The 25,000-nt window shown below is 42.5% G+C and overlaps 1 protein-coding gene across 1 annotated transcript in view; it reads left to right on the top strand.

The window, feature by feature from the left end:
* Window positions 1-25,000, top strand: part of foxp1b (forkhead box P1b) — a 108,947-nt gene that overhangs the window by 2,915 nt on the left and 81,032 nt on the right. The window contains exon 2 of the mRNA XM_030776361.1: window positions 17,778-17,951. Within this exon, the coding sequence (XP_030632221.1) occupies window positions 17,790-17,951 (162 nt within the window). The 5' untranslated portion in view covers window positions 17,778-17,789. The remainder of the gene's footprint in view (window positions 1-17,777; window positions 17,952-25,000) is intronic.

The following is a 25,000-nucleotide window of genomic DNA, read 5'->3' as shown; positions in this document are numbered from 1 at the left end:
ATTTTGCACTTAAATCTTTCTGTTACGTTTTTTAGAGAGCTGACTCTCGACGGTAGTGTCACGATAAGCAGATAAACACGTAAATAAACAGCCAGTCTTTTGTTTTTTTTATCTTGTTTACAGGATGTGACAAAGGCCTTAACCCTGTCACCTGTTCCTGCTCCTACGTCCTTATCAGATGCAGCGTCTTATCTAGCGTTTTATTTACACACTTTTCTTTAGAATGTTGTTTCCGGAACGTTTGTTTGATGGAGCAGGTGCTAGCTAGTCTGTCATCTCTCTCTCTCTCTCTCTCTTTGGTTTTCACGTGAATGAGCTTCGCTTGTTGAGACTAGAAAGAGTAAATGTGTAATCCTTAAGATAGGGATCTTTCTAGAGAGAGTGTTCTCCTTTCAAAACGTGTTCAAATCAAATCGCAGTCGAAATCGATTAAAAGTCAGCTTTTGTCGATAGATTTATGAAGGTTCGTTTTGCGAGTGACGGTGCTGCTTTGATGTTGTCAGTAGGGGCATCAGTGCTAAGTTCGCCTCTTCGCGTTGGAGAGAGATTCTCTGTGGCAGAGACAGGGGGTGACAAGTAGAGAGCAGCCTGCCCCCCCTCTCCCCCCACCACCGCCAACCCAACAACCATCCACTCTTACCCCTCAGACAAGATGTCTCTGGTGAGATGAAAGGAGAATCTGTCCACAAAACTCTCTGCACAAAACACTGAGAGTGTGTGTGTGTGTGTGCGCGTGTGTAAGTGTGTGTGTGTGTGTGTGTGTGTGTGTGCATGCGTTCGTGTGTGTGTGTGTGACATATCAGAAGAAGAATAGACTCAGTTTGTCTTCTTTTCATCAGAAGACGTGTGGTTGAGTTTTTTCTTTTTTTCTTTTCTTTTCTCTTTTTGAAATCATCTTCACCATTTTGTGTTCTAGACAGGGAAAGAAACTGACCCCATTTCAATATAGGTCATATTGATGAGCTTAATCAGAAATGATCTTATCCAGTCAAGATAATCGAAATTCATGTGCACATTTGTTTCAAACCTTAGGTAAAGACTACATATATCAACACTGGTATTTTACTCAGTATACCAAGGTGTTTCATTTTACCTAGTTTACAGGGCAAGCGGATGTGATTTTCTTTTTGTTTGTTTCTTTAAACTGAGTTTCAGAGCCTCTTAAAAACCATGTAATATAACTGTGATGACTCATTGACCCTAACATTCTATCCTTTATGTGTTTGACATTTTCATATTTCACTTCATGGTCAATATCGTTTTTGGCATTCCAAAAGGTATTTCCTTTTATTTGATGGAGCAAATCCCTTTTTCAGGATAAAATACCTGGCTTGCTTGCTAAATAGGATGACTCTGATGCTATGTAAATAAACAGCTTGAATTTAAAGGCAAAAGAGTATTATATAAGAAGGAGAGCTGTTCGTCACCATGAAAGATTTGAGAGAGAGAGAAAGAAAGAGAGAGAGAGAGAGAGAGTTACACAAATACAGTTTGTATGAACACAAAATGGAGGCTGAGACTGAGAGAAAAGGGTTGTGTGCCTGTTTTAGTTTTGCAGTGCTACCTTAGCGTTGCCAAGGCTTACGCTGATTGAACGTTGAGAGTGTGCAAAGTTTAGTTAGCATTGGTGTGTTTATTTTGGCTTGATTAACCTTGATTGTGAAGGTATTAGGGAATGCAGAATGTATGGGCAGATGTTTATGCAGCTTTGGACCACTTGTGTTCACAGTGTCACACGTGCGCTTCACAGTTGGCAAGGTCACGACACGTCACAACCGTTACCTTTTCGACTGGAACCGCATCGTGTGTGAATCAAAAGTACACCTTCCTTTTGAAACTTAACAGTTACTTAAAGTACTATGTCTGAGCTGAGAGAGAGGGAGAGAGAGAGAGAGCGGGAGGGGAGGGGAGGGGGGGGGGGGGGGGGGGGGTTGAGTCATGAAGTTAAATATTGCTACAAGTTTTCCTGTACATTGCAATCATAGAACTGAACATACCTTTTCAATTTTCAAAGACAGTTTACCCTCCTGCCTAGACACATCAGCTGGTATCTTATCTGAGTTTTACTGCCCAAATTATAAATCTGTCTTTTGAAATACTACGAACTCAAATGTGTACGTGAAGAACTTCGGTCCTTCTCTCTGGATGAGCCGATGAATCAGAATTTAAAAAATGATTAATTCATATAGGAGAGTCAGAGGAAACCTGTAGAAGAGGAACCTATCCTCTTGGTACCGAATAAAAAGCCTTATATACAGAACGCAAGACACGTTAATGTGTCTAACAAAACAAAACAAAAAGAAAAGAATAGGGATTTTAAAAGGCATATTTGTTTACTGAATTTTTATTGCTGCCTTAAGTCTTTGGCTCTCTGGTTGTTTTTCGTAGAGTGCTGCTCTCCAAAGTCGTGGGGGGAGAAAAAAAAAAACAAAAAAAAAAAGCAGCGCGGTGCTGGGCCCAGGCCTGAAAACAGGAATGACAAACACCATTAACTGAAAAATTTCCATCTCATTGCAACTATGTTATTGTTTATTTTACCATACCCGGCCTAATATGGTTACCTCCCTGTTAAAGCAGTGGAGCGGAGGGGCCAGGAGGCCCAGTGAGGGTGCAGCTTTTAACCGCCACTTAGACAATAAGAAACAAATGTCACAGCGTCGCAGAAGGTCTGGTTTTTTCACGCCCGTTACAATAGTCAATCTCTCCTCCTTTGCTTAGCTCAGTCTCGCGGTGTCATAGCTGATTCCCTTTCTTCCCCTGCTGGCACGTTCTGTCTCTCTCTCTCTCTCTCTCTCTCTCTCTCTCTCTCTGTTCTCTTCTCCAACTCTCCTTTCTGTCTCTTTTCTTTTCTTTTTTTGTTCGTTTTTTTTGTATTGCTCTCTTTTTTATTCTGCCCCCTCCCTCCTCCTTTTCTCTTCCCTCTTTCCTTCTCCGCCTGTCTGCCTGCACTTTATGTTTTCTGCCACACACTCTCTCTTTCTCTCTCTCTCTCTCTCTCTCTCTCTCTCCTTGCCTGTTTCTTCTCTCTGGCACACACTCTCTGTCCCTCTCTCTCTCTCTCCTTTCCTCCTTATCTGTCTATCTGTTGAGTGTGTGGTGTGTTGTGTTGGAGGTGCCCAGTGCTTGACTGTTGAGTCTGTGTTTGAAGTGTTGAGTTATGGACTGGAGGGGGGAGGGGTGGGTGGGGGGGGGAGTAGAGGCTCTGATGTGTTTGGAGTCACTGCTCTCTTTGCACTCAGAGGACAGGTTCACTCGCGGGTCGTGCTCTCACACACACGCTCTCCGCTGGAGCTCTTAAACGACCCACATTTACCTGAGGAAAGCAAGCCCCTCAGAGTGTGTGTGTAAGTGTGTGTGTGTGTCTTCTCTCTCTCTCTCTCTCTCTCTCTCTCTCTCTCTCTCTCTCTCTCTCTCTCTCTCTCTGGTATTATTGTTATTGACTCATGGTTGATCATTGGGCAGGGAAAGACCATGGTGTCTCAGACTGGCTGTCTCTGATTACATCTGCACAGACCTTTTTGTTTTGGGTTCATGTGTTGGTATCCCTGCTCACTGCAAATGCATCTCTTTTATAATGCATAAGACTATAAATACTTTCTAGAAAGTGTACGTGGAGAAGACAGGTGCTTTCTGGCATGCACACATCTAGCAAATCAGCAGAGATATACAAAATCTCAACTCTCAAACCCGCCCCTCCCCCTACCTCTTTTTTTTTATTTTTTTTATTTAGCTTGGGTTTGTGAGTTTAGCATATGGGTAACCTCACCTCCGTCCGAAAATCCCCGTGTTTACGCTGTTTGCCGGCCGTTATCTGTGTCTGACGATGAATGGGTTGAAAAAAAAAATGCAGAATGCTAAAGGTTAGATTCTTTAACCTCAGACGTGAATCAGTCGGATAACGGCGATCAGATACGCTACGATTGCCAAGGTTTAAACGTCTACTGAATTTACTGACGATTCAAAAGTAAAACGTGAAACTTCTCCATCTTAAGACATGTGAGGGGGCAAAAAATAGACCAATTGCATCATAAAATCCTGCAATTCAAATCTTGCGTATAAAATAATTATGGATTCTTTCTAGTCGATCAAATCAAATGAGCTTACTGTTAGGCCTATTTCTTCTAATGTGTTTTAAGCAGTGTTATGAATGTCCATGTTTGTGCCTCGTTTAGAATTATTTATTTTGAATAATAAGGCATAAGAACACCGTAACTGCCCGTGTTTTCTTATTCGTGTCGTTAACGACGCGGCCACCTCCGTTTTTTTCCTCTCGCGAGGCGCTTTACCTCCCTATTATTTTCCTTCTCTCTCACTCCCATCACAGTGTCTATATTTCATGTATGGTTACGTTACACTAATGACATGAAATTGGTCTTATGAACGATTCTTCCTTGATTGGAGTGCCATGAGTTGGTTTTGTGTGAGTTGTGACCAGTGTTTTGTGGTCTTTGGTTATTCTGACTCTGACCAAGGTTTATGTTTCTGGGTAACATCGGGCAAGTGCGTGTAGGATAAACCATTGTCACTTCGTGCCATCAAGATAGCCAGAGTGTTAGTGATGTTTATTGATTTTGCCATTAGAATGTTGTAAGTAATAACTAGAATAATAGTTGCTATAAAACTGTACCTCTAATTTGGCCGTATTTCATGGCCTCCATTAGCCAAACCCTCTTAATTCACGGGTGAAGCTTGAGTTATCAATTTTACCTCACATGTAAATAATTCTCTTTTAGGAGCAGCAACTGAACGTCTCAACGGCCGTTTTGTTTGTTGACCTGAGGGGAAAAAAATATCGTGCGCCCTATCTGTAGTTAATGAACTTTGCGAGGAGTTTGTTTGCTGACTTCAAGGTCAGCTTCTGAGAAGGACAGCACGTTTTCTTGTAAACATATTTGCGGCCAACGGTGTGTAAACATTGTTAAATGTGTACAGGTGGAAAGGTGATACCGGTTTATTCTTTATTCTGCTGTTTTTGAACTGCGTTCCCACCGCACACCGAGAGTAGGTGTGTATTCGTGTATGTGCGGCACGCCTACAAAAAAAAGTTTCACAACCTCTGTAATGATGTGTATGCCCGTAATAAGAGACCGTATAGAAACTGAAAAGGAAGAGTAGGGTGCTGTGGCAACTGACGCGATTAAATATGAATTAATGGAATGATACGCAGACACATCTTTGGGTGTAGCATAGCAGCATACTGTTGGAAAAATAAAATTTATGTTGCTAGCTTCTGGCCGTGGAGGTGCATTTGGACTTAGTATCCTTTAATTAGAAGTGAGATATTAGCATTTCATAGGGATTTACGCTGGCGGAGAGAACGGTCGACCACGATGCTTTCATTAACGGTCCTCTCTGCATGTAATGAGCGTCGTCATTAGCTGATGGAGTGGATTTGCCCTAGCTCTACCTTGAAAGGCACGTCATTTACATACTTCTTAGAAATACTGTCTTTAATGGATTCCTCAATGAATAAAATAAAACAGCACTTCTTTAAATTTTGAAGAGTCCATTTCTGATAATGTACATCACTACTGCTGTCTTTTTTTTTTCTTTTTTTTTTGAAGAATAGTGGGTGTTGGGCAGGGGTTAGGGGATTTGGGGGTGGAGGGTTAAAAGAAAAGACAAAACAAGAAAAGAAAAGAAAAAAGACAGACAGACAGACAAAGAGAAAGATTGACTTATGTCTGAAAGTTAGGGCTTGTGATTTGGCTTGGTGTGACACGCGGTACGTTGTAAATCCTGAATGAAATGAATAGTGGGGCAATATGAAAGAGTAAAAGCAGTGGATAGGGCCTGCGGAATGTGACATGCAGTGTGTGACTGTAGCCTCCAGGCATGAAAACATAAATTATTGGGAAAAGAAAGCGTGATTTGTGCTGGCTTCCTGCGGAGGACGCTAGGCATTGATACCAGGTTGTGAGGTGTTAGGTGATCGGGGTTTTTTTTTCATTTTTGTCACGTTTAGAGAAGGACAAACTGCAGCCTAAGACTTAAACATCAGGCTGTCTGAAGAAAGCATCAGACATTAAAGAGAGAGAGAGAGAGAGCGCTGATATGGTTTTCAGAATTGAAGTTTATAAGCCTGCGGTTGTGCCTGTCTCTCCTTTTCCCTCTCTCTCTCTCTCTCTCTCTCTGGCTGTGAAGTGATTAGTGTTTTATTGATGAGCTTCTAAGGTGGCAGGTGTGGGGAATTGGCTCTTTGATCAGAGCGATTTTGGGAAATGCGGCCTGAGCGTGTGACGGCCGGCAGGTAAGACACCCACCCCCCGCGCCCCCCCCCCACAACCCACCCCAAATTACCCAGCCGTCCCGAGATCCGTCAACAGAGAGAGAGAGAGAGAGAGAGAGCTTGTCGTCCTCCTCCCTTTCTACAAAACACATATTTGTTTTGAATGTTTTCATTGGAGTCTACGACGGTGATTACAGCCGTTCATTAACAAAATTGGGTATTTGTTTTAAACTTTAACCAATCACTTTGATATGCTAATTAGGCTGTAATTTAATTTGAGGCTGGGTAATGATGATGCTGTTATTATGGACATAAATGATGCAGTTAAGCTGAGAGTCATCTCATTTGCATACTGTACATGCCAGTAAATTAAGCTCTTTTCCACTGCAGCTTCAGCTTTCATTTTCCACTTCTATACACACACACGCGCACACACACACACACACACACACACACACACACACGGTCTCTCACTCTCTCTCTTTCTCTCTGCTGCTTGCTTTCAGTCTTCAGCCTAATAGCAAGCCAGTCTTTTTTTTTTTTTTTTTGATGGGGGGGGGGGGTTGCTTTCTCTGCTCCGTGTCTCATCTCAATATGAAATGCATAAAGAGTCTCATTATCACCTTAAGTATAGCTCTGAGAGCTTTGGATTAATCAAGAGAGCTACTTTTCACGTTTTGGCTCCTGACATGCAAATACCAGTGTACCTCCATTTGCTCCTTCTCCTTCTCTTTCTGTTTAGGCTTTCCTCCTCTTCCTCCTCTTCTTCTTTTTTCGTTTATCACCCTGATATAAAAATATAAATTCTCCACCACTGGGCTTTGACCGTCTTCTGTATCCTCTATGTCGTCTTTTCGTCCCCTGTTGCTTTTTTTTTTTTTGTGGGGATGTTTTTATGACTGTTTTGAATCATTGTCCGATGGCATGATTGATCGTCGCAGGAGGAGCAGAGTTCATATGTTTATGGAATCCTCTTTTACCTCACTGCAATCACTGATATGGCTTTAGTGATGCAGCTGCGATAAATCCCAGCGTCACCATCTTAATTCTGTTAATTGACTTTTTTTTTATTATTATTATTATTATTATTATTATTATTATTATTACTCAGGGGAGGGTCAGAGCGAAAAATTGCAGAAAGCCTGCCGTTTCTCAGACGGGCGGCTTTACTTCAAAACAGAGCGAGTGAGACAGCAGCATGTTAAATGCTCCTTAATGCCTTGTTTTTGTTGTCGAGGGGATGAAGCCGTTTGTTGTCGGCCGGCTCATTTGGTTTAATCCAGAAAATGAAATGGTTATCGTACGAGGTTTATTTCAGCGGCCGAGCGTCGGGGGGTTGCGTGTTTCTAAACTTTTCCCACCTTCTGTCTTTCTCTTCAGAGTCACGTGTGAACACCGCCGTGGGCTCCTTTTCCGTGTTTTAAAAGGGAGCCGTGAGGGTATTTTATGGACTCAACGCCGTCAGTACAATTGCCCTTCAGCCAGAATGCTTTTCCATTTTACACCATAAAGAATATTATTTTTCTGCCAGCCAATTTTCTCTGTTAGTCTCTAATTGGCTACATAAATCTCGGCCACGGAGGCTGAGGGATGTTTCAGTGTCACTGAGTGTAATCTTCACCCTTATTTACCAATTCATTAAGATTCATTGATGCAGGATGGGAAAGAGGAAATGACAACATAAATCAGCACTGCAACATAATGACCCTAATCAGCTGGGAATTGCAGAAAATGTCATGATGAACTATGTCCTTGTGTTAGCGCCACACTGTACATTGTCATTGTGCTGCTTTTATGAGCATCCTCCTGACACAAGCTGTATTTAAACCAAAAAAAAAAAAAGAGTTGTTAAAAAAGCTGATTCCATTCCATTAAAGCGCACCAAGATTCACCACAAGGTCTTTTGCTGTTTAGCCCTGTGCCCTTTACCTTCAGTTTAACCGTTTAATGGAAAAAAAGTACATATAACCCCCCCCCCTCCCTTTTAACCCACCATGTCGCCCTCTCTCTCTCTCTCTCTCTCTCTCTCTCTATGTCTGTGTCTCTGAGAACTCTAGGCTTTTAAAGTAATGATGTGCCTGGCAGAGGGAAGGACTGCAGTGTGGCAGACAGAGTGAGGTGTTAGAAGGGTGTAAGAGGGTTAAAAGGTGTTGCATAGCAACATAATCAAGTTAAAATATCAACACTCTTTAGTGGGAGTTGCTGCAAACTTAATGAAACTAATGAAGTAAACGCATGTGTCGGGTACTAGTTCAGGTAGAGTTTAGGTTAAGATTGGAGACAAATTGGTCATTTTAGTTTAGGGTTTAGAGTGAAGATTTTGGAGTCAAGCAAAATAGCCTGATCGATTTCATCGTCATTGCAGGATGTGTAGGATTTGTATTCCTACTGCGATCTTTTGCTCATGAGGTAGTTAGCTAAACCTGACTGATGCACTACTTGTAAATCGCTTTGGTTTAAAAGCGTCTGCGAAATACCAGATTTTAAATTTGTAATTTTAGCATGAGTGCGGTTTGCAGTGACAGACTAAGATCCAGTAATGGCCTCGTCTGACAGAGCACTTTTTGAACTGCTCTCCACCTGATCTTTGATTTCTTGATTTGAAAAAAACAAACAAACAAAAAAAAAGCTCAGGAGTGCACAATGGCACCTGACCACCTGAGCACCTGACCACGTGCCCTCAATCTCTCAGTAGGAGTGTATATCAGCATAATTTCACAAGCAACATTTAGACGTGCTTATGCCTTCCTGTAACTTGGCCCGCGTCCCAAAATGTGACAGTCTGACGTTAAACATTAAATGTCTACTCTTTAACCAGTGAGAGATAAGTATTGTAACCGAACAACGACTATTGCATTTCCGTGTCATTATTTGTTTATGAAGGTTAATGATTGTGACTGCCAATCAATAGCTTACTTTTATCTCTGTGTAACTAACTAACAAATGACTGGGCGAATTACACCTGCTGTGTGTTGCGTGAGGCGCTGAGGCATTTACCTGTGGACAGACTATTGAACAAATTCGAGGAAATAAACAGATCTGACTCTCTACTGAAGGTCTTTGAGACCTCACGAAATTTACGGTTTCGCTGGGAAGCTCACGGTTTTTTTCTGCAGTCCTGCGTACTCTAAACAACGAAACTGTCTCTCTCGTCACTCATCTCTTTATTCAACGATAATTTGACTCGCATACCATAGATGATTCCGACGTGAATCGTTCGCTCGCTGTTCTGTCAGGTTGGTATGTTGTTAATCTTGTAGATCAGGTGCTGAAAATAGGAATTAGATTTTACCTCAATTATAATATGTCTCCCTTTTTTTTTTTTTTTTTGAGACTGACTTAAAATGTCATTTGACTTTAATACAGCACAACTGGGTAAGTTTACTCCCCTAGATAATATTTCTATTAATGCTGTTCTCACATGGTTTGGGCAGAGACTATTAATTAGAAAAGTTCGCTGAGGCTAAATGCTGCCCAAGCAGGAAAAGAAAGAAAAAAAAAGCCATTGACACATTTCCTCTCCTCAAAAGTCCGCATTCACGCCCTCGTGGGAATGCTCCTTGCCCGAATTCTAGTAACAATGATTAAAAATATATGACACATTTTAAATAATGTTAAAACAATAAGAGCTTTTGTGGGTCCCTTAGGAGCTCGGGGATTGAAGGCAAGTGTTTTTCTTGCAGTCGAAGCGTTTGACAGCCTTAATTTGTAAGAGGAGCACCAGTGCACCAAAGATGTGGTTTTTTTTCCCCACAACTTTTGGAGCAGTCCAGGAGGAAACCTCTACCACAGAACCCCCCCCCCCCCCCAACCAACCAAAAGCCTCCCGCAAACAGCAATATCAAAGTCGATCGGATGAAAGCTGCGTCGGAATGGGCCTTTTCTGCGTTTCAGTCTAGTCAACTTCTTACCAAATTATGATTGTACAGTAATGAAACTAGTCAGAATGCTTTAATGATCTATTCTCTTCTAACTGCTTGGGCTAAAAAACACCGTGGCACTGCCTTTCTCCCCCCCCCCCCCCCCTTTTTTTTTTCCTCCCACTTTTTCGTCTTTTGTTTTTCTCCGAGCGCAGCAGGCCGCGAGGTGCACGAGATTCAAAATAAATTTACGAGAAGGAGACAAACTGTTTTGTGCATCTTTCCAAATCACATATCTATTTAGTCTCTCCCCTGGAATGCCTGCTTTCCGCCTGCATCCTTATTGTTCATTTCCACGAGCTTGTGGCGTGATAATAGTTTAGTATTTATATGAATCATCCTGCGCAGCACTACAGAATGTCAGCCCTGTTTTGCCTAAATGGTCTTATAATACGTCTGAATCTAGATTTCACGCTCAAGGATTCTATTCCATTCCTCTCAATCGGTAATAAATATGTGTTTGGTCTCTTAGATCATTCTCTCTCTCTCTCTCTCTCTCTCCCCCTCTCTCTCTTTCCCCCTCTCTCTCTCTCTCTCTCTCTCTGTTTTACCTCCCTCAAAATGGGCCTAAATGGATTTGGAGGGCTAAATGAAATGAGCGTGTGACTAGAGAGGGGGAACGGAGGGAATACAGAAAAGAAAAAGAAAAAGAAAAAAAAAAAAGATGACGCAGACGAGCTATGTTTCACGCAGGCTACAGGATTCAGGTTTTTTTTTTTTTTGGCAGATGGTAAAGATGCTGGCATGAAAAATTCATGCTCGATGCGATTTTCAAGCATCACAACAAACGGGGTGTAAGGTTGTTACTTTCAAAACTTTTCAGTCTGCCACACCCAGCTCTTTTTTTCTTTTTTTTTTTTTAATCTTTAATGTGCACTTCAAACCTGTATGGCATTTACTTCCATACCATCTGCAACCACAGAATGACTGACAGCCTTAAAAGGCTTTTTTTTTTTTTTTCCTCTTTGCTCTTCTCATATATGAGATCTTTGTTTTTTTTTCTGTTCTTCATTCTTTTCATATCTGTAATCTCTTTTTAAATTACAGTCAGACTGATCTTGGTGTTTGACAATGAGATTGAGAAAGTGAGATTGACAAAGTGGTTATTACAGTTTTCATAAGCAGTGATAAAGTTGTATCCTTGTTATGCAAAACCATTGCTAATTACCCGATTATGCCTGTTATAAGCAGTTTGTGGGGCCTTTATAACAGTCTTATGTCAGCTTTCTACCATGGAAGTTGGAGACAATGCTTTCTGATCAGACATTGGCTAAATTGGTATTTTCAGTCATTCAATGACTGTGTCCCGTTCAGCTCTGAACGCCAGTGTTGGTACAGACTCTGTGAGGCATTCCTATGACGAATGTCTGGCATGGCTTCAGCTGTTCGGGTTTGAGTGACTTTAGTGGGGAAGGATGTGAGGTAAAGGAGCCATGGAGGGGTATCGGAACGCGGCCCGGTTCAGCTCAGACAGTTCAGACTGGCCAACGAGACATAAATTAAACCCCAAGAGCGTCAAGAGGCCTCTTCGTGAGCGCGTTGTAACTTTGTATGTTTTTTTTTTTTTTTTGTCCTTTGTCAGCGTACAATGGCTCATTAAAATGATATACTGAGGGTTGTAGAGTCTTCCAACCGCCACAAAGCACAAAAACATATTTAACTGAAATATCCAGTAGCATTGCATAGACAATCAATAATCCCCCTGGAATTTTTTTTTTATGTGTGTCTGTGTGTGTGTGTGTATGCAGAAAAATACCATGGTAACGGTTTACAGGTTCACAGTATTTTTTGGCCCTTATGTCATCTGGATACTTGGAGAATTGACCGTCATGATAGCTGGTTCTGAGGACTGGTTACTGAATAATTGACAAGGCTAATGTTTAACGTGTTTTACAAGTTACTTTGTGTCGTGGAGCTTTTGATACTCTCTTTCTTTCACTCTGTCTTTCTTTCTTTTGATCTTTTTATGAGGCTGGTAACAATAGGTTACTGATATTTGTGTTTGTGTGTTTGTATGTGTGTGTGTGTGTGTGTGTGTGTGTGTGTGTGTGTGTTCTTTGAATCGATCTGGAGTACTGAGAAGGGATTCTTTAGCACCGTTAGCTCCACCCTGTAACCTCTGTCTTGTCTCACATTCATAATGCTCCCCTCTCCCTTCAGCAGCTGCAACACACCAGCCTAATGCTTCTTCAAATGTCAGGAGAGTGACTGTTTGTGCTGAGTTTTCCCTGGCTGTTTATTCTAGAAGGGCCACATTTGCATCGACCTTGATTCCCTAGGCCAGGCCTGTCTCTCTTTCTCTCTCTCCCTTTCTCTTTCAGTCTCTCTCTCTATCTCTCCTTTTTCTTTCTCTCTTTTTCAGTCTCTTTATCTCCCCCCCCCTCTCTTTCTCCCTCTCTTTCTCTCTCTCTCTCTCTTCCCAGACAGCTTGTAGCTTGTTTACATTAAGGTATGACCTGACAGTCCCCTTCTGAATCTGTTGATCATTCCACCTGGTTAATGTTAAATTGCTCTTGCAAGAAGATGTGTTTGTTCATAAACAGAAAGGCCCGGTACCTCTTGTTTACCGTCGCCATGGCAGCAATCAGCTATTAAACAAATAACGGCTTTGTTTGCCTGAGTGAGCGAGTCAGTGAGTGAGTGAGTGAGTGAGTGCAAGGCGGCTTAGCCCTAAAAGGTCTGGAAGGATCTTTAATAAAAAAAAAAAAAAAAAAGAAAAAGAATAAGAAAACAAACTCAGAAACCTCAGTGAGTGTGTGTGTGTGTGTGTGTGTGTGCAGATCAGAAGGAGTGGTGTAGTAAAGGATGAGGAGGAGGAGTGTGTGTTTGTGTGTGTGTGTGTGTGTGTGTGTGCGCGCGTGTGTGTGTAGAAGGGTCTTGTCGTTTCGACGTTGACACTATAGCATTGAGATGCGCCTCAGTTATGTGGGACTTGTGCTTGAAGTGGCCGAGGAGATTAGAGGAGTGTTTGGTCTTGCCGTGAAGCCGTCGCTGGCAATGTGTCATTCATGCTGTCATGTCCTCTCTCACAGTGATGGAGGTGATTCTCGCACATGTCTGAAGTCAGCTTAGACACTGCCAGCATTTCTTGGTGTGTGTGTGTGTGTGTGTGTGTGTGTGTGTGACTGATGCTATTCTGCATCCTGAGGAGACTAACCTATGCACCAGAGGTAAAGCCAGCAGAGAGTTTGTTGCCATGGGAGAATTATGGGATGCCTTGAGTAGCCTTGTTCTCTCGCTGGCCAGATGCGGGGAGAGTGTAGTGCCTCAAACTGTGATGTGCCTTTTCTCAGACCGGCCAAAGAGACTCAGTCCTCACCCTGGTACTAAAGCTAGTATGAACAAAAGAAGGGGGAGGGAGGAGGAGGGGGGAGGGGGGTCTCAGAAAAGCTCTGTGTTTGTTTTTAAACCCATAGCCAAAATACAGCTGTGCACATATGCTGTTAAAACCTTGAAAAGGCATCCAAAGAGCTGCCATGGTGTCATACCTTGTTCCTAAGCTGTTGTGTTGTCTAGTCTACAAGCCAGGCTGAACCTAAACACTGCACCGTGGCTTTTGTCTCCACTCCTCTGTTTTTCTTTTCTTTTTTTTTTTTCTTTTTTCTTTTTTTTTAATCTCTGTGAAGTATGTTGTGCTTTTTTTTTTTGTTGTTGTTGTTGTGCGTGGGCATAAACTCGGGCAGTGTGAGAAACGTTGCATGTTGGAGCAGGTGTACGCATCGGGGCTTACGGTAAGAAACGGTTGCTAGCGAGAATACGGGAAGGGTTTGGCCTATAGGGTGTGATAGACTGACTCAGCTTCAGCTTCCCCTAAGCCGTGTCCTTCTAGAGGCCCGCCGGAACTTTCCAGAACTTTCCAGAACTTTCATTCAGGCTTTCAATACAACCAGTCACCAAACATTACGGCTCCCGCTATCCAATCAAACTATTAAAACTGAAATTTTAATGAAAGGTCAAAGTTATTCTAGCCATATTTAGGAGATGGTGTTGTTGAAGTTGTAAAATGATGACAAACGTTGTAAAATGGTATCGTTATTCTTTTCTTTTCTTTTTTTTTGTTTTTCCAGGCTGATAAAACGTGCTATATGTTGTTTTGTCCCTTGTGGTTTTATGATGGTTTTATTGAATTCCTGCTCATTCATTCAGCGAGGTAAAAGCCATGAAAAAGCAGCTTGCTGTTTTGGTGTTTGTTTAGCCTTGAACAAAGCCAGTCAGGTGGGATTTGCATGTGACCGATGTTTTTACTGTACTCCAAATATTAGAGGAACTAAACAAAACATCAACAAACAGAAACTCTGACCTGTTTTATTATCCTGTGTTTGTTCCAAACACTTGTTGTGTTTTGCAACCAGCAGTGTTGTGTTCAGAAGAGGAACATCAGATGGTTGGGAGTGCAGTTAGCAAGCCTGTGATTGCTTTTTTTCACCGATTGTTGGAGCCTTGTTTTAATCTCATGGAATTTTCATCATATTTTGAAGTTTTGTTTTTCTTCAACTCCTTTTTTTTTTTTTTTTTTTTTTTTATTTTGTTTGTGCACTGTAAACAAACAGGTCTGCTTCTCATGAACCCAAACGCCTGTGTCTCAGAGTGTGTGCGTGTGTGTGTCTCTCTCTGTGTGTGTGTGTGTTTGTGTTTGCGTGGGTGGGTGGGTGGCTGGGTGTGCTGTTTGTGTTAATAAATGCTTCCACCCAGAAATAGAATCATAACAGTATTTCATAACAAATAGGGAGGGGGAAGGGAGGGGGGGGGAGAACAACACAAATGAATGAAAAAAAACAAATGCATGGCCAACCGAATAAAGACACATGTGCACAGTACAGCTTGTTAAAGGGTGGGGGTGAGGGTGGGGGTGGGGGTGGGGAGGGGGGTGCAGAGAATAGCTTAGCAAGATACAGCTGTTGCCAAGCGTTCTCGTAATAGCCACTATTAACACGTGGTTTTCTCATCAGCTTTTATCTGTTTGATATTAAAGATGGATAGCACACATCTTCTCTCTTTTTCTGTCGCGCTATTGGGGCTTTGAATTATTCCGCGGTAAAATTAACGAGAGCGTAGATTTATGACTTTCATTTGTTTGTCCATTTGAAAATTAATTGGGTGTTAATTTTAGCCGGCGCCCTCGTCTGAGTGGGGTTCGTGTGCATTACTTTACATTCGTTCGAGCCTTCCTCCTCTCGACTGCGGGTCACTAGTTTTACATACGTTAAAGTGGAACCCCCTCGGCACATTCTGTTGATTACTTTTCGAGATGCCGTGCGTTCGCAAATTTACGCCTTTCCCTTACAATTATGAAAATTTAGAGTGGAGTGACTGCGCATGCATAATATCCATTATTACCCGTTTTTATGTAGCATTGATAAAAAAGAAAGAAAGAAAGAAAAAACAGGCTCAGCACTTGCAGTGTGGACTTAATTTGGGGAATAAATCAGATTTTTTTTTCTTCTTTTTTTGTCTTTTAATCAGAGGTTGGGAGGGGAGGGGGAAAAAAAGAGAATTTCACAGCTGGATTTATTTGGAAGTGTTTTTTGCCCTGTTTGTTTGTATTTATTTTGTTGTTACTTCAGAGGGTCCTCAATGTGGCTGCAGTCTGGTAGTGGTGGAAGACTGGTATTCCCACTTCTACCCCCCCCCCCCCCCCCATCTGTCTCTCACTCTCTCCCCGCCCCTCTCTCTCTTTCTCCCTCTTTCTCTCTCTCTCTCTCTCTCTCTCTCTCTCTCTCCCCCCATCTGTCTCTCACCCCCCCTTCTCTCTCTCTCTCTCTCTCTCTCTCTCTCTCTCTCTCTCCATCTGTCTCTCACTCTCTTTGTCTCTGTCTCACTCTCTCTTAATTTCACCCTGTCTCTCTCTTTTTCCTGCCTCCTGTACCTCTCCCCTTGTTTAGAAAAGGCCACTCTAGAGAAGGGTCAGTGTGTTTTTGGAGAGACCCAGGACTACATTGGTGTGTGTGTGTGTGTGTGTGGCGGGGGGGGGGGGGGGGGGGGGGCACTATTTCTATAATACTGAGGAAAAGTGATTTGTATTATCTGACGCACTGAGAGTCTCATTCTGTCAGACGTTAATGTCATTAAAATAACATACTAAGCAAACACTGCTGATTAGTTTTGGTATAAACAACATAGTGACATTTTTATTTTGAAATGTTTTAAATGGCTTTTGCGTCGCGTGGTTTTAATGACAGTAAACAATTGTCGTAGTCCTCTTAAAGATGACAGTGTCAGTGAACATGTTCTTCTTCACAGACCTGAAAGATCATCAAAGTTTCATCATCAGTCCTTTGTCTGGACGTTAACACTTATTGGTCTTCTTCACATCCAGGCCTAAAATTCAGCCTTATAAATCCTTCTCTACCTCACTCTTCCCTCCCCTCTCTTGATTAACACTGGTCTTCCAAGGGCATTTATTCCTCTGCATGTAAATACTTAATCAGCCCAGTTAATTGACTCAGGCCTAACTTGGCCAGCTTCATTATCGGGTCTGGCATAGGGTGTCGGGACAAGAAGAACCCTGAGCCCGATGCAACGGATCCAGAACTGCGTGCCTGTTTTCAAACCCAGGTCAGACGCCCTCCAAATCTCACCGTTAGAAAGCCAGTGATTGTGTGGCTTAAGCCATACAGGTGTGTGTGTGTGTATGTGAGTGAGAGACAGAGAGAGTGTTTTAAATCTGCTCTTTTGTAGAAACAAAAATGCAGCCAAGAAATCTTTTTTTTTTCTTTTTTCTTTTTTTCTTCTCTTGGCTCTTATATGCATGACATCTTGATTCAGTGAAACATTGATGTAATTGATACACTAAGAATACATTGTGTTTATTTGTGTTGGAGGTTCGGGACTTGGTGTTGACTCAACACCCAGGATATGAGTGTTTTGCTGTTAGTTTCAATCGAGACCTTTTTCTTTTTCTTTTTTTTTCTTTTTTTTTTTTGCAAAAAAAGAAAGAAAAAAAAATCTTTGAAGCTGGCCAACTCTTCAACCCCTGCTTCCCATTAAAAAGTCATTCCTCCAAGGTTCTTCTGGGAGCTTACATGTAAATATATCCATTTCAATCAAATGTGTTTTGTTTGTGAGGGAGAGGGTTTTGCTTGGGCTACTCTGAGGTTGCACCCCCACCTCCGCCCCTTCTAAAGTCATCGTCGTTCCCAGACCGACCCCCCCCCCCCACCCCCCCATTCCCCACCTACCCCGGTGAGTTAAAGAGGACACGCTTACTCATCCGTCCAGCACCTTTGTTTAATCTTACCTTTAACACGCTAAGTCTGGTCCACACTGGTATGTGTTTTTGAAGCTGAAACGACAGAGCGGTTTAGTACGTGGTGTGGAAAAAAAAAAAAGAGGTATGGAGAACGTTGCGTCGTAGTCATCGAGTGCCACAAACAGACAAATAAACAAAGCGGCGGGCGCGGTGAAGGAAAGGAAAAGACTAGTGGAAGAATGAAATTAGTGTGGGAGGAGAGGTGCTTATGTTTACGGTCTGCTATGAGTTGCAGACTGCACTTCTTCTCGCGCTCTTGTTTTAACAGCTGCTTTCCACACACATACATACACACGCACACACACACTCACTCACAGACACACGGTCTTTCTCTCTCTCTCTCTCTCTCTCTCTCTCTCTCTATCTGTGTCTGTCATAGGATTTTTGAGTCATGATGCAAGAGTCGGGGACGGAGGCGACGAGCAACGGAACGGCCAACAGTCAAAACGGAGCCTCGGGTCTGGACGGCACGGTCAGGGACGTTAGGTCAAAGAGCATGACCCCTTCTGTGGAGGTCACGGCAGCCGAACTGGTCAGCATCCAGCAACAGCAGGTACAGGGTGTCACCATAACTTTCTGTCTCTCTTTCTTTCTTCCTTTCTCTCCCTCTCTCTCTCTCTCTCTCTCTCTCTATCTATCTCTCTTTCTCTCTCTCTCTCTCTCTCTCTGTCTCTATCTTGCACACACGTACACACACACATGCACCTGTCCTTATTAACACACGTCAACAGCATCTTCCATCCTTCCCTTAAGTGCCTGTAAATATTTAATCAACCCAAAGTACATAAACACGTTATTATGATTATTTATGTATATTGGAGCTGTTTTGAATTTTTAAAAGCGGTAAAGTGCTCTTTCACTGGCTGTGTGTTTGGTTGAGGATGTGTTTACTGTAGCATGTGGCATCTGCATTTTTCTAAAATATTTATCGGGCTTCCGTCCAACATACTTTCAATGCCTAGGTGTCCCCTGATTAGAAGGACAGTGAAGGAATCGTGGCGTCCAATCGGACGACAGGAATTGCCTTAGCGAGTTGTAAACACGCGTGTCGCTGACAGAGAATGCCCCCGATGGTTCGTGTCGAGCCAATGAAACGCGGCTTGTCACGTCCGTCTTTATTGTGAGGGAAGGGCAAAGCATTTTCAGCGTGGGAAGAGTTGAGACAAACAGACAAGCTCTTTCTGTTAGTGTCAGCGGCGCTGTGCGCGGCACACGACACGGTGTATAAAAGAACGGCGTTGAAAAGATCAGCGTGTCTAACATTATATGGGAGCTCTGGGCGTGATGGCCTGTGTTGTCAGAGGCAGTTTGGTCATGATGGAAAGGAGTCTGGGGGTTTCTGTCTGTTGTCTCACTGTAGCTGTCTAAGGACGCAAACGCTGCATCCCCGACTCAACCACTAACGCGACAGGCCTGAGTCACGGAGGAGGTATGTGAACCGCACACTCGATTCAAAACTAACGCGAGAAAATACAACACCGCGTCCTGTCTCAAGTAAACGATCATTCACGCACTTTCGCACAGGCAACAGATAGTGCCTCAGAATGCTTGCTTTCTGAGAGGGTGGGCCAAAGACCATCTATAAATACTCATCTTCTCGCAAGCATTCAAATTACGGGAAAAAAAAAGTTATCCGTCCAACTATAACATCGATATTGAACTTAATCTAATAACTATTAAAAAAATGTACCATTTGCGGCTATCAGTCAGACTGTAAGACGTCTGTGATTGGCTGCCGGGTGGGCTTTGGGCCAGCCCCCCCCTCCCCCCCCCTGTTTTCTCCCTGCTATCTCTGTTCCATCAGTTGGGACTGCGGCCTGCTGGGAGCAGGGAATGTCGTCAGTGAGAAAAGGAAGGCCATGCTGAATTCATTACTGCAGTAGTCACACAAAACCGTGGATAAAATTTCAATAACTGCGGGCCACAGTTGAGTAAACAGTTGCACTGAAACTTAATTCCTGTTGACTTTTCCCTTCATTCTTTGCCAGGGGCCCAGTGGGCTTCGCCCGCCAAAGACAACCAGGGTTACTGCCCTGATAAATGTGAGACAGACGCGCGCACGAGAGAGAGAGAGAGAGAGAGAGAGAGAGAGTGAGACAGAGAGAGGGTGAGCAGTCTGTTGTGTCACGGATGTGCACTTGACATCAAAAAAAGAAAAAAAAAAGAAGAAAGAAAGAGAGAAAGAAAGAAATAAAGAAAAAAAGTCCCCCTTTAAATGATATAACACGGCTAACTGCTCCCAAACAAATTTACTGATATTGATTTTTTTTTTTTTCTTAATCTTTTTATGACATAGTTTTATCTGCCAAATAGTCAGTCACTTAGAGTTTTCCATGTTCTGTGCAGTGTGAGTTTTCTCGCTGTGGTACTGCACTTAACAGTGTCTTTGTGCCTGACTGACACAGACGGAGAGTGTGTTTCTTTTTCTTTCTTTTTTTTTTTCTTTGCATCGTATCAAGCAATCTAAATCACGTCCAAAATAGCATGAATATGAAACTACGTCAGTCTGACCCTTAATACTCTCTGTGTCACGGCGATCTTTTCAGATTAAGATTTACCCACATTCACTGATAATTTCTCTACTCTGTTCACTCACCTTTAATTGAGAACAACAGTTGGGGACATTTTAACCAGTTTCTCACAACCTCTTCGGGTCTTAGTCGTCTCATGGTCTGCGGCCGTCGGCTGACGTGTAATCAATCTCAATAACAAACGAACCTGTGGTTATTTATAATCGTTCAGCTCCTACTGAAGATGTTCCAATCATGTTAATTCGTGACGTTGTGTTCTTTTTCCCGGTTAAATTACCTATTTGCACCACTGCTAACACTGACGTCTTTATCTGTCTCTTTTCTTTTTTTTCTCAAAGACCCACAATCCCTTTTTCCTTTCTCTCTCTCTCTCTCTCTCTCTGTCTCTCTCTCTCTCTCTCTCTCTCTCTCTGTCTCTGTGTGTAGAGCTTAATCTGGTATTTGCTCACTTTTCAGTTTATAAATGAATGGCTCTTTAGAGTGTATGGAAGACAACAAAGCTAATACTGACACGCCATCCATTCTTATTAAAGATCATAACTATGAAAGACAGTGCTCATTAATAAAGACGAAGGTTAAGATAATTGTAATCTGTTTGATCATTTCCATTCTGGCAGGGGCATTTATCTTGTAGAGACTAGTCAGATTTGTGAGAAGTCAACCAGAAGCTCCATTTAAACATCTCTATTAGGAAGTCAAATACCTCCCCTCTGTCTCCGTGCCTGGGGGAAAAAAAAAAAAAAAAAGCACTGTGCTGAAATGCTACAGTCGCTTTGTTTTTTTTTGTGTTTTTTCTGTTTTTGTTTTTTTGGGGGTTTTTTGTATTTACACAAGGGAGGAAACACATTTCAAATTTATATGTTTATCTCCAAGCATCAGTTAAGGAAACGTAGACCCTGTTTGGAACAGTCAGCTTTTGGAGTAGTCGGTTATTTTTTAAAGCACAACGTTTATCTGCAACATTACTGAAAGAAAGAGAAATTCATCGATTAAGAAATGCGCTTTTCTAAATCTCTCATAGGTTAGCGGGCGCAAGGGACAGTCGCACAGAGAGGCTTTGTCTGTTTTTTTTTTTCAAAATGTCAGTAGCACTTTTAGCGTCCTCTGTTGTTTACTTCTTCATAAACGAGGTTGTTGATATACGTTTTGGTGTTTTTGACGGAGAAATTGTTTCAGACAATACATCTGGGGTTTCTCTCTGCCGTCTGCGTAATGCAGCCGCGGAGTGGAATTCCCCCGTCTACAATACACATCCTTACAGAGCCACACAAGTGTATCAGGCTTCGAGATATACCACCGACATCAGATAGAAGAGTCTTATTCAAACGAAATATCTCTGCGTTTTTTTTGGAGGCCTGACTGCCAAACCAGCGCCCAGACAGAGGGACGAGGTAGTGTCGATTTTATTGCACACAAAGCGAGGAAAGGCAGGAAATCACCAGCCTTGTAATTGGCTGTGTTTTTGTTATGTTGTGACTGTATGTATGTGTGTGTGTGTGTATGTGTGTGTGTGTGTATATGTGTGTGCGTGTGTGTCTGTGTGTGTATGTGCGTTGCTGCAGCTTCAAAAGGCGAGTTTGTCTGTGTGTCTCAGGCCTCTGTTTGTGAAAGAGAAGTTGTGGTTTTTTTTTTTTTTTCTGCATCTTCTTTTTTGATGAGGAAGTGAACATGACGAAGGTGATAAAAGCAGAGAGGAGAACGAAGGAGGTGAAAAAAGAAAAGAAAGGGGGGGGGGGGGGGGTGTTCTTTCGCAACAGGGTTTTTTTTTTTTTTTTTTTTTTTCTCAAGGCCTGTTTTTTTTTTTTTGTTGTTGTTGTTGTGATGCCCTCCGTAACAGGAAGTGAGCGTGTCCAAAAAAACCAGAGTCGTAAAAAATCAGACGCAAGCGCCTCCTTGGTTCTGAAGGCGATAACAGAGCACGTTTGAAGCATCTTCTGTCGACGTATCTGTCTTGTTTGTGTCCCCGTAGAAGCTAATTTACGATGATTTATGGTGATTAAGTCGGTGCTTCCTCTTTTAATCCCTTGCGTGTTTAAGAAAGCAAATCAGTGACTCTTGCCTATAGACCGATTGCCAGAAATCAAGTTCAGCTAATATTGCTAATGTTACAGTACATTATGAAATATGAATGTCCTGTCTGGTAAAAGTGCTCTTTTAATCAAGTTTGAGATGTCCCTAAAATATCTTCTCTTTTTCTTCTTCTTTAATACAAATATACTCGCATATATTCTGACAATATCATCAGAAATAGAACAACATTGATGAATAATTGGTTTTCTTTTATTGTTGGTCCAATCCCTCCTAGCCCCTTCTTCTTCTTTTTTTTTTTTGTCAGCTTTGTTATAAATCTGGAGATAAGGCAAACCAATTATGGGTCTTTCTTCTTTCTCTGACTGAGTCTGAGGCTTGTCTGGCTGAGTAGAGCAGCCTATGATGTTGCGTGTTGAGGGGAGGGTTAGAGAGAGAGAGAGAGAGCGAGGAGTGAAGAGTCTTTTCGTCCCTTCACACGAACGTAGAGACAGAAACAGCTGAGCAGGCACAGGCTGCGTGTTTGCATTATGCAGAAGCATACACGACCCCTTATGGAGTTGACTGGAGTGTGTGTGTGTGTGTGTGTGAACCCAGAAGGAAGTGCTGAGTGATGACACAGACACATACTCACACACACACACACACACACACACACACACACAAACACACACATGCGCGCGCGCGTGTCTCTCCTTGCTCACGCTAAAAGTGTCAGATGAGAGAACACTGGGCTCCCGGTGAACCCGTACGCTAAAACGTCAAACAGCATTGCCTGTTTTCCGGTTGACGGACAAAATGACCTACACAAATGACTAAAACGTGTTGATGGACACATTTGTTTTTGTAGCCTGTGAAGTTATGTAAGTAGTGTATGATAATGTGTGGAGTACTGTTGGAGATTATATGTTAACAGGCAGTTCAAATCAGCTGGACACGCAGATGACGGCTGGGCAACCACTTTGGTTAGCAGCTTGACCAAAATGGTTACAGAGGTGGACTTGTTTAGTGACCATAGAACAGAACAGATTCACAGAAGATGCGTCTGAGTCGAGATTTGGCTTCAAACCATGTTTATCTACGCTCTACACTCTCTGAGGTAGCATGCTACGCTAGCCATTCCAACGCTGTTTGCATTGCTTAATTGTTTAACGTGGTTGTGGATAGTTTTGACACATTCCTCTGAGCTCACTTTTGAACTGATACGCTTTCTCTTCCATACTGTATCTTTGGCCAAATAGCGGAACTATTCATTGTTGCATGTCAAATCCAGGGTGATGATTACAGGCTGCTCTGCATCTGTTTGTGTGTGTGCGTGTGTGTGTGTGTGTGTGCGCGTGTGTGTGTGCGTGTGTTTGCGTATGTGTGTGCGTGTGTTTGTGTATGTGTGTGTGCATGTGCACGCGCGCACATGTTGGGGTGTGTGTGTGTGTGTGTTTGTGTATGTGTGTGTGCATGTGCACGCGCACACGTGTGGGTGTGTGTGCGTGTGTGTGCATGTGGGTATGTGTATGGGTAAAGCTACAGAGCACTGTCTTGTGTCTATACATGTTTTCTTTCTTCTGAGTTGCTGAGAGGCAGTTTCACCTTTAGCTGGTCTTGCACTCTGATCTACTGAACTGGAAACCTTCACCCTCTGTCTCTCTTTCTCTTTCTCTGTCTCTGTCTCTCAGTCTCTCTCTCTCTCTCTGGCTCTCTCTCCTTGTCCCTCCCTCCTTCCGTTTCCTTCTCTGAAGAGGTCAGGTGGCTAAAACAAATGACAGAAACTCTCATTTTCTCCATAGTTTCTGTCTCTCTCTCTCACTCTCTTTCTCTCTCTCCCTCTCTCCCTCTCTCTCTCTCTCTATCTCGCTCGCCGCCAGTTCTCAGGTATCGGCTTGTAAAGCGTTAATATCCTCTGATTGGGCTGTAGCAGGCTGGGGCTGAAACTTATTGGAAATCTGGAGGAACAGATAAGATCAACGCTGTGATGCCACATATTACCCCAAATTGCTTTATTGGTAAAATGATAGTGCTTCTCCAATTTAAATAATTTTGTGGAAACCCTCACCCAACAGTTTAATTATGTTATCAGACTACTTGCAACATCTGTCTTTATACACGAACCGCTGACAGTTTTATTACGGGGTGGATTTCTTTGGTGGAATCTGGCAATTGATGGTTGATCTGATTAATAACCGTATAGATGGAGATGAAAATGGAATGTTAATGCATCTGTATGTAGAGAAAGGAAAAATAATTACAAAAAAAAAAAAAAAAGAAAGAATATAAAACACGTAATGTGAAAACACGTTCCGTTTTTTTTTTTTTTTTTTCGGAAATATCTTCGAGGAGCCGACGCTTCGGTGATTGGACCATATTGCTTTTTCGAAATTCAGAAAGCTAATTGTAAACATTTGACTGCTGAGGTGAGATGTGTTACTTCGCCTTTGAACTTTTACTTTCGGGCTGAGAGCGTAGCGCTTCTGCCCAGCGTTTTCAATCCCAATTCATATTACGTGTCCTCACCAGATGGTAGGTGTTGTGTATTTATTTATTAATTTCAGTAGTACAGTCATAAACCATGTCTACTACACACACATATTTACCATACGTTTCTCCCCTGCCAGCTCATTGTTGTATGTAGTCTAGGAACTCAGGAAACATTCAGTTCGCTAGTTACAGCTGTAGCGAAGTAGCTGTATTGAATATGAAAATTGGCTGTCGTTAGGCATTGCTAATATAAATTGTATTTTTATTCATTTATTTTTTTTCCCCCTGTGTTCATTCCACTGTGGGCTGTATTCTGTGTTCAGGGTTGGATTTACGGCAACCCCCCTCTGTAAGTATGAAGATGTTCAGGGTGTGTGTGTGTATGTGTGTGTGTGTGTGTGTGTGTGTGTGTGTTGGTGTGTGTGTGTGTGTGTGTGTGTGTGTGTGTCCCAGTGTTTAAAATAGTTTACTCCTCTTTGGGTGAACATCCTGTTTACTCTTCTCCTCATGCCTGGTTCATGTGGGCAGAGTTTTGTGATGAGCTGTTTGACAATGAGGAAATGAGAGATGC

This window comes from Chanos chanos, chromosome 6 (genome assembly GCF_902362185.1).
Source record: "Chanos chanos chromosome 6, fChaCha1.1, whole genome shotgun sequence".
NCBI classification, from domain to species: Eukaryota; Metazoa; Chordata; class Actinopteri; order Gonorynchiformes; family Chanidae; genus Chanos; species Chanos chanos.
This window is presented reverse-complemented; position numbering and strand designations above follow the sequence as displayed.